Source organism: Quercus lobata, chromosome 3 (genome assembly GCF_001633185.2).
Source record: "Quercus lobata isolate SW786 chromosome 3, ValleyOak3.0 Primary Assembly, whole genome shotgun sequence".
In the NCBI taxonomy this organism is placed as follows: domain Eukaryota; kingdom Viridiplantae; phylum Streptophyta; class Magnoliopsida; order Fagales; family Fagaceae; genus Quercus; species Quercus lobata.
The window spans coordinates 54,690,994-54,699,716 of record NC_044906.1 but is presented as its reverse complement, the minus strand read 5'-3'; the positions used below and the strand labels follow the sequence as shown (position 1 = coordinate 54,699,716).

General features: G+C 33.1%; 1 protein-coding gene across 1 annotated transcript; it reads left to right on the top strand.

Moving 5' to 3' along the window:
* The first annotated feature begins 5,067 nt into the window (after positions 1 to 5,067).
* On the top strand, positions 5,068 to 8,284 carry LOC115982284 (remorin 4.1). The gene is made up of 3 exons (XM_031104845.1): positions 5,068 to 6,872; positions 7,011 to 7,092; positions 7,908 to 8,284. Exons 1-3 carry the CDS (start codon positions 6,064 to 6,066, stop codon positions 8,115 to 8,117), a joined length of 1,101 nt encoding a protein of 366 aa, XP_030960705.1. The 5' UTR covers positions 5,068 to 6,063; the 3' UTR covers positions 8,118 to 8,284.
* The last annotated feature ends 439 nt before the right edge of the window (positions 8,285 to 8,723 follow it).

Here is an 8,723-nt window from a genome sequence, read left to right as displayed (position 1 = left end):
AGTAGAAGAGTGTTAATATCTCTTTAGGAGAGATATTTGAAAGAAACAATAGAAAAGCAAGTGGAAAGTGGGAGAAAATGGGCAAATACCCATTTCAAAAAAAAACCTAGCAAAAAAAAAAAAAAAATTTTGGAGTCCTATAGTGGCGTTTTAAGGAGCTTATAGTGACGTTTTAAGGACCTATAGTGGCGTTTTGTAATCCGATCTCCATGAAGTCGAGTTACATGCAATTTTTTTTCTTTTTTTTACCTATAACTCGACTTCATGGAAATTGGATAACAAAACGACACTATAAGTCCTTAAAACGTCACTATAGGATCCTTAAAAATGTCACTATAGGGCTTAACTCGATTTTGAGAAAATCGAGTTTCAAAAGAGGGACATTTCTTTAATTAATTTGGGAAAGAGGGCAAAATGCTAGATTGTTTTTTTGAAAGGGGCAAAAGCCAATTTTTTTCGTGGAAAGTGTATTAATTTATAGTGTTTTTGGTAGACTTTGGGTAGACATTAGGTTGAATGAAATTGTGTTTTTCAATTGATCAAGAGTATACCGAGAGTTTTTGTATAATTTCAAAAAGTGATTATGTAAAAATTGCGCTTTCTGCAAAATTTATTGCCAAGAGTTGCACACTTGCTTTTTAAATGTTTGTGACCATTGAGAGATCGTTTCTAACTATTTTTTAACAGTCATAACACTTTATTTGTAACTCTTTCATAGTCTATATATATATATATATATATATTAGAAACACTAAAAATTTTGTGGGTATTCTTCAAAATATATATTTGTAAAGGCCAAAAGGTTTAATTATATTAGGGAAGTTTTCCTTAATCCATTAGCAACCCTTATGTGGGGTTGTTTAAGGACAACAATCTTATCATGCCTCTAAGCCACCGAAGTTCCTTCTTTGTTCATTATACATTCACATTGTTTATTTTATTGTTTACCGCTTTGATCTCCAACAAAATTTTCATTAAAAGAGTAGTGTGACAAATCAACCATTAGATTAATTATATTATTTCCTTATACCCCTTTTTTTTTACCTCTTTTCATTAAGTTTTTTTTATTGTTATCCAAAAGTTCACATTAACTTATTTTTACCATTATCTCATTAATCTCTCATTAGTTGCTTAAGTTTACAACACATTTTTCTCTTGTCTTAATATCTTTTAGTATACCCACTGTTTTAGTATTAAAAACAAAAGCAAAAAAAAAAAAAAAATTGATTAAGGACTAATAGTAATAATTAACTAGATAAGGCCCTGGTGAGAGATAGAGAGACACAAAAATGTTGTGGATTGTTAAATGAAACACAATATTTCACTATTACCAAAATAAAAGACCCGAGATTGACAAAGCATTTGTAAGAGAGAGAGAGAGAGAGAGAGGAATATGAGAGACTGACACCTCCATCATATTGGCCTCTCACCACCATCAAGCCACCAAAATCCCTACGGGTAATTTATTTTCTTTTTTCTTTTTAAATTAAGGGGTTAAATATGATTTAGGTTTGGATGATTTGATTGGATAGTTTTTGTCTTGAGTATATAAGTAGAGAGAATATTTGGTGCGCAATATAAAATTATATTCTACCATGGTTTTAAATCATCTATAAGACACATTCATACTCACTTAACCACACTATTATGTCTTAATATCGCACTATTGATGAATGGAAAATAGTGAGAGAGTTGGACATACTTTCATTTCATGGTATAAAATTTGTGAACACAACACAAATTAGTTGATTTTCACGATCCTATTACTCTTTTGCATTTACTTTTGGTTTCATGATTTAAAACCCAAAAAAAAAAAAAAAAATCTTACCTTGAGAAGGCTACTAAACTTATTTTTAATATCTCAAAATGTATACATTTCTTTACTCTAATTTAGATTAACTTTTCTTTATAATATATGTGTAACATTTTTCAAAACCATCTTAAATAAAATATTACAAAATTATTCATGCATCGCACGGGCAATTTACTAGCATTAATAAAGGGTGTAACTTGATCAACGAAGGAAAGGAGATTTGAACACTAAGAGGCAAGTACAAGGCTCTTAGCCACACACACACACAACCAATTTTATACTTAACAAGTTTGTTTACATATTGGTTAATTTAATAATTGAGTTTCAACTTTGGCTAAAATTTAGCTTGTTTGTTAAATAAACATACAAAACAAGTTTTTATTTATTTATAAGTAAGCTTAAACTACTCATAAATTTCACATCTCATTTACAGAAATTTTTTTTTTCACCAAATTGAGTTAGTGGAAAGTTTCTCCAATGAACTATGTGGCAACTCAAATGAACATTCACTTGTATTTTTAATGGAATGAACTATTAAATAGTCATGCAACTTATTTAAATGATTTGATAATAATTTGATTAACACACGTGGATGCTCCTATGATGACATATTATCTCTATAATAACAAAATCATAATTATAACATGCCAAATACACAATGGCAACATATAGTCACATGTAAGAATTTTTAAATGGAAAATGTTTCTCTTCAAACTTGATTAGAAAGAAAATCTTGAAACTCCTTTTATCATTTTTTATTGGATGTGAATTTTCAAAATCTCACATTTGAATTACATATTCTTATTATATTCTCCATACTTGCAAAATTTCAAAAAGATCAAAGATCAATAACTATGTCATCAACAATAAAATTTAAATTTCTAATTTTTGTGGTCTAAAATTACGCATAAAAAATAAATTTACTGATTGAATAGTAAATAACATCCGACTTGAATGAAATTTAAAATGCGTACTAAGAATTTAAAGAACATATAATCAAACTATTAGATTTTCGAAATTCACACTTAATAGAAATATATAAAAGAAGTTTAAAGAGTTTCTATCTAAATTAATTTCGAGAGAGATATATTGTCCTCTATAAAATACATAGCTTCTAAACATGGAACAACTCTATTGGCAACAAACAAAAGTTTCCTCCAAAATTCAGTCACAACGACTCTTTGGAACACGAAAATTTCAAGGCTTCGTTTGTCTGCTAGGACAACTCCATGCATGTCGGGCGGCACTTGGGCCATTTCAACCCTCCTATCATGTCTCCATTATGTCATGTCACCATAATCCATATATATCAGAACCCTGCACCATTTCATGTGATATGTATGACTCAGAAGTGAGAAGATAAAAACAACCATGTCCAATCAATTTGATAATAAATAACAACACGGTAGTCTCTCTTCTTTGCATGCAATAATCAACATCAATGACTTCTTACAAAATTGAAAGTTCATAACCAAATGGCTTAATCAGAAGGCGGGGTCTGTTTTAAGTTCTAAAAGGCATTGCCAAACATGGCAGCATGTGATTTAAATGCCTCTGATCTCACACTATAGTAGTAGTTAAAGATGGAGACCAGTGCAGTGTGCATCTGAGTTCATTTACAGACTCATTCACTCATCACTGTCTAGACTCTAGTGGTACCAAAGAGTCCAAGACCTGGTCAAGATGGGCCATATAATGCATCCAATCAATCGTTTATTTAAACCATTTGTACCATTCAGACCCACAACTGCGATCCATATAGTGGCCACGTGAAAGGGTCAGAACTCAGAAACCACATAGCAGCACACAATATTTTATAAACAAAAACATGTTATAACTTAAAAAAGCACAGATTATTTTTTCCAATTTTTAAGACGTGATAAAAAAAAAATCACTTGTTACGTGAATTAATAGTTAATGTTATTTTTATTATATATCAATTATAATATTTCACATTAAGAACTATATATATATATATATATATTTTTTTTTTTTTTGTTATGAGAGAAAGAAAAGAAAATTCCATTATCAATCCCTAGATTGCATATAACATAAGATTTAATGGACTGGTCAACGTATTACTCATTTCACTCGCATAATAATAGATTATATTAAATAAATTTATGTACAACGGTGTTACATATACAACAAATTTCACATTTTTTTTCATACTTTTTGTTGAGGTGACAAATTATGATTTATAATACATTACTTTCATATAAGACCATCATTAACATTACTTTAATTACTAATCACAAACTACCACTTAAACCGTTATAAAATTTGTTGTGAAATTTCTAAGAGTTTTTATTTTTATTTTTATTTGAGAAAAAGAATTTTTTTGCTCTACTAGTTGGCACATTTTTCCTATTTCTAAAGAAAATATTCAGAGTTCAAATCATTTTCCTTCTATCGTTATAACTATTGAAATTTTTTTTTGATTGATTATAACTATTGAATTATGTATTAATAAAAAATTGTTGTGAAATTAATTAGTTATGCCCGTAGACTTATTGATTCGGGAATGAGGAGAAGTGAATAGTGATCACTCATGTGTCATGCCTTCCTGAAACTCATGTATCATGCCTTCCTTCTTCTTTTTGGAAAATTATTAGTTACTTTCATAGTACCATAAATACATACTCCTCTCTCTCACATAAATAGTAGATTCTACCATGAATTTAATTAGTGAGATCTACCATTTATATAAGAGGAAAAAATACACATTTATGATGCTCTGAAAATATACAATAATTCCCCCCCCCCCCTTTTTTTTTTTTTTTGGGTAAACCATTCTTGCCATCTTGCACCGTCCATGCATCATCCATTAAATGCCACTTTCACAATGTAACCGTTAAAAAGGACATTCGTATTTGAAAACAAAGTCTCTCTTCCTAGGGAGTAGTACTACAATATATTTCCCACTCAATTAAGTACTATATTTTTGTCTATATCACAGGGCCAGGACTAGGTCTAGTGACGCTAGCCTCATTAAAATTGTAATATGTGTTCATTTTTATACATATATGTCACTATCTAACGGGTCTAATGCACTGAAATCACTGGACCCAAACTGCCTCGTCACAGAAACACTTCCCTAGATTCCGTGAGTAGTAAAGGTAAATTGTGAGTTTGCACTTGCACACCACCCATGCATTACTCGGTAGTCGATACAGTAATAAAGTTCACCAATTCCCATGCAAAATAATTATTCTATTACAAAAAAATTTTACCCATTTCTGCCACATTTTGGCTGGTTCAAGTGACTATGAAATTTTGTGTTATTACTATTATAATGTACAATGGATCTCAACTCTTTTCATCACTAGTCCTGCAGCTCTCTAAATTCCATGGTTTTAAGGTATTATTATTCTCTGCAGGTAAGCTGTGTTCTGCAAAACCCATCTGGCAATTTGTGTAGTGTAGTTCAACTGGTCAAACTTCAATCTTTTTGGTCGGCCAATATGAAGCTCTAATGCATTCTTACAGTTTCAATTTCAACATTAAAAACCGTATCATGGGCATTTAGCATTAGTTTTTGAAGCTGGGTTTTTCTCGTTTTTGGTTAATATAGATGTTTGGGATTTCCCTTTTTTACTTGTGGGGTTGGTTTGGTCATCTCTGTGGATAAATTTCAGATGGGTCCATTGCTGCAGTGAAGGAAGTTTCAGATATTTGGAGGTTCTTGCTGAGTATTATTGGCTTTCGTTTTATACTACAGTTCTAGCAATTGAGAGTATTAATTGCTTGTAAAGGTAAACCATACGTTTTCTCTATCTGGTGGGTGGAAACAGTAACACTATTTGGGTGTCACGTTAGCTATATACCATTGAACATCTACTTCACAAAGCTTAGCTAACCAGGTCATATAAGTCTTTGACTCATAAAATAGTGAGTGTTTCTAGGACTATTGGTTTGGGACTAATGTCTAATGCCCAGATCTCATTTTGTACAAAGTCAGATGTGTCCAACGTTCTCAAGATAGGAAAAAATTTCCCCTTTTTTTGACTAGGACTTATCAAGATATATAGGAGCTGGACCATATTGAGTTGCCTAGGAATAAGATCTATTTTGGTAGATTGCAGAGTTCAAAGGAGTCAAAGTAGAGAGGAGTATTTTTTGTTGTAGTATAGTCATCTATAACTTGGGTGAGTGTTTCCCTCTCAAAAAAAAAAACTTGGGTGAGTGTCTGTGCCCAAGCCAGTTAGCTGTGAGTGAGGCAGATCTTTTTTTTTTTTTTTGAGTGAAAAATGAGATCTCTAGAGGATAAGGGGTGCTATAACCATGGTTCAACACAGGAGATTTCAACTAGCAATAACATCAACTTTGAGTTTCACAAAGGGAACGGAGCTACGTACACTCGCAGTTCCCATCATCGAAATGCCTTGAGCAAACCAACACCATCAAAGTGGGATGATGCACAAAAATGGCTGGTTGGGTTGTCAAGATCAGTGGGAGAGAAAAACCAATCCAAAACTACTAAGCCACGGAATTCGAATGCTGATGATTTGAGACTAATAGCTCCTGTTCCACAAAAAGAGCAGGACTATTCGAGTGGTGAAGAAGAAGAAGAACAAAATGGAGTGGAAGCTCAATGTAAAGCTGAGACAAAGAAGGTAGATTGTGATGAGTCAGTTTGGCGTATAAATAAGCCTTTAGAGAATTCAACACCAACTGTTCCTGTCCGATCAATATGTGTGAGGGACATGGGGACTGAGATGACCCCAATTGGAAGCTTAGAGCCTTCAAGAACTGCCACACCTATTAGAGCCACAACTCCTGCAACAAGGAGCCCAATAGCTTCTGGATCATCCACTCCAGCTAGGTGCCAACATGGAAAGCAAGCTGGTCATGAGGGCTATCAGACAGGTCTAACATCCACTGATGGCAGAGGAGATACTAACCCCTCTGGCAGGGGGAGTTGCACAACCAGACAGTGTGGAGGAGACTCAAATGCTTGCGAGAGGAACAAGAATTTGGATCAAGCTAAAACATTGAGTCCTCTAGAAAGCCGAGCAGTGGCTTGGGATGAAGCAGAACGTACCAAATACATAGCAAGGTGAACTCTTTTTCTTATGCTACTCAATTAGGCAACATTATGAACTACTCAATGTCAAGGCTGGTGGGGGCAAGTTCTCCACAGTAAAATCGATTAACAAGTGGTCATATGATATGTTTGTTTGTTATGAATCTGTAGGTACAAGCGTGAAGAGTTGAAGATACAAGCATGGGAAAATCATGAGAAGAGGAAAGCTGAGATGGAATTGAAGAAAATGGAGGTACTCCTATAATTCTCGGCTTCGATATCTTGCAGCAATATTTTTAATTATGATTTATATCTCCATGGCATTTAGCCAAACTAGATCTCATATGAGATATTGCTAAGTCCCCTTCACCTTCATGCCTACAACACAAGCCTTTTATTTTATTTTTAGTGATTCGCAACACAAGCATGTTAATTACACCTAATTAAGCACCTCTCTAACCCAGGACAATGTTATCATTTAATATATAAATTTAGGCGTTTTAGATGCCTTTACTTAAGGAAATTTCAGGCATTCATGGAACTTGTATAGTTCATATAGTATACATATTCTTGAAATCAGCATCAACAGGATATGAGTCTAATTTAACAATGTAATTGTAATCCAATTTCTAATTGTGGTTTCCATGAACCAGCATTAGTAAGGTCTCTTTTGATAACTAGGAAAATGATATATATCTAATCCAACATGTAATCACCATATAAATATGTTTTTCATCATAAGATAAAAGAACTAGAAAAGCATAGAATGTTCATTTATTAGTTCAATTAGACATGTAAAGACAAATATCCACCTATGATGAATGCGACCAGGATAGCTGCATTGAAAGCTTGAAAATATATGTGTTGACTGCAAATGCCTCTCTCCCACATGATGCATCTGATGAAGCTTGCAGCGGTAATTGCTCTTGCTCAGAGTCCCTCTGAATTCTGAAATAATATCATTTATGACTTACAATAGCTGCAACAATTCACCTAATCAAATACACCATTTACTATGATGTAGACATTAGCTATTTAGCTTTCTTACTGCTAGTATTCTGAAATTAGGTGAAAGCTGAGAGAGTGAAAGCTAGGGCACAAGAAAGGTGTGCAAACAAACTTGCTGCTACTAGAAGAATATCTGAAGAAAAGCGTTCAAATGCAGAGGCTAAACTGAATGAGAAAGCTGTGAGAACTTCTGAGAAAGCAGATTATATAAGAAGGACCGGTCACTTGCCCACCAACTTCTCCTTCAAGTTGCCTTCTCTTTGCTGGTAGCAACTCTGTTGAACATTTACATGTAACATTTGCCAGTAATTTTTTAATTATATGTTAACATGTGGATTTAATTGAGAAGCTTTATATGCTACTTATGGAAAATGTATTCATATGGTTCCTTCAATAAATCTTAGACACCCATTTTTGGGTTAGTCTTCTTTGAGACAGTTTGATTGATCATAGGAGCTGGGCTGGGGAGGTAAATTAGTATCCAGAGTCATAAACTGGCCATTGCAGATAACTCTTTCTTGAACTTGCTGTTATACCTGCCTAGTTCACACTTGAAGCAATGATGGGCTGCATCGTAGTGAATATTAAGGAATTACAAGATAAATAATCAATGATTAATATGAAAAAGAAAAAAAAAAATTATGTATGAGAAATTTGATGAATCTATTGAGATATGAACATGACTGATAATTATGTCATTCTGCAATATATACATATAACTTCCCCAGCAAGAGTTATGTGGTTCAACCGTTGAAGTTGAGTTCAACAAGATATATAAGGTCACAAAAGAAAAGCATGGTTTAAAAGCTCTGAACATAGAGTAGAACAACAAAGCACAAGTCATGTTGCTTATCAAAGACTAACAAACAAGTTGTG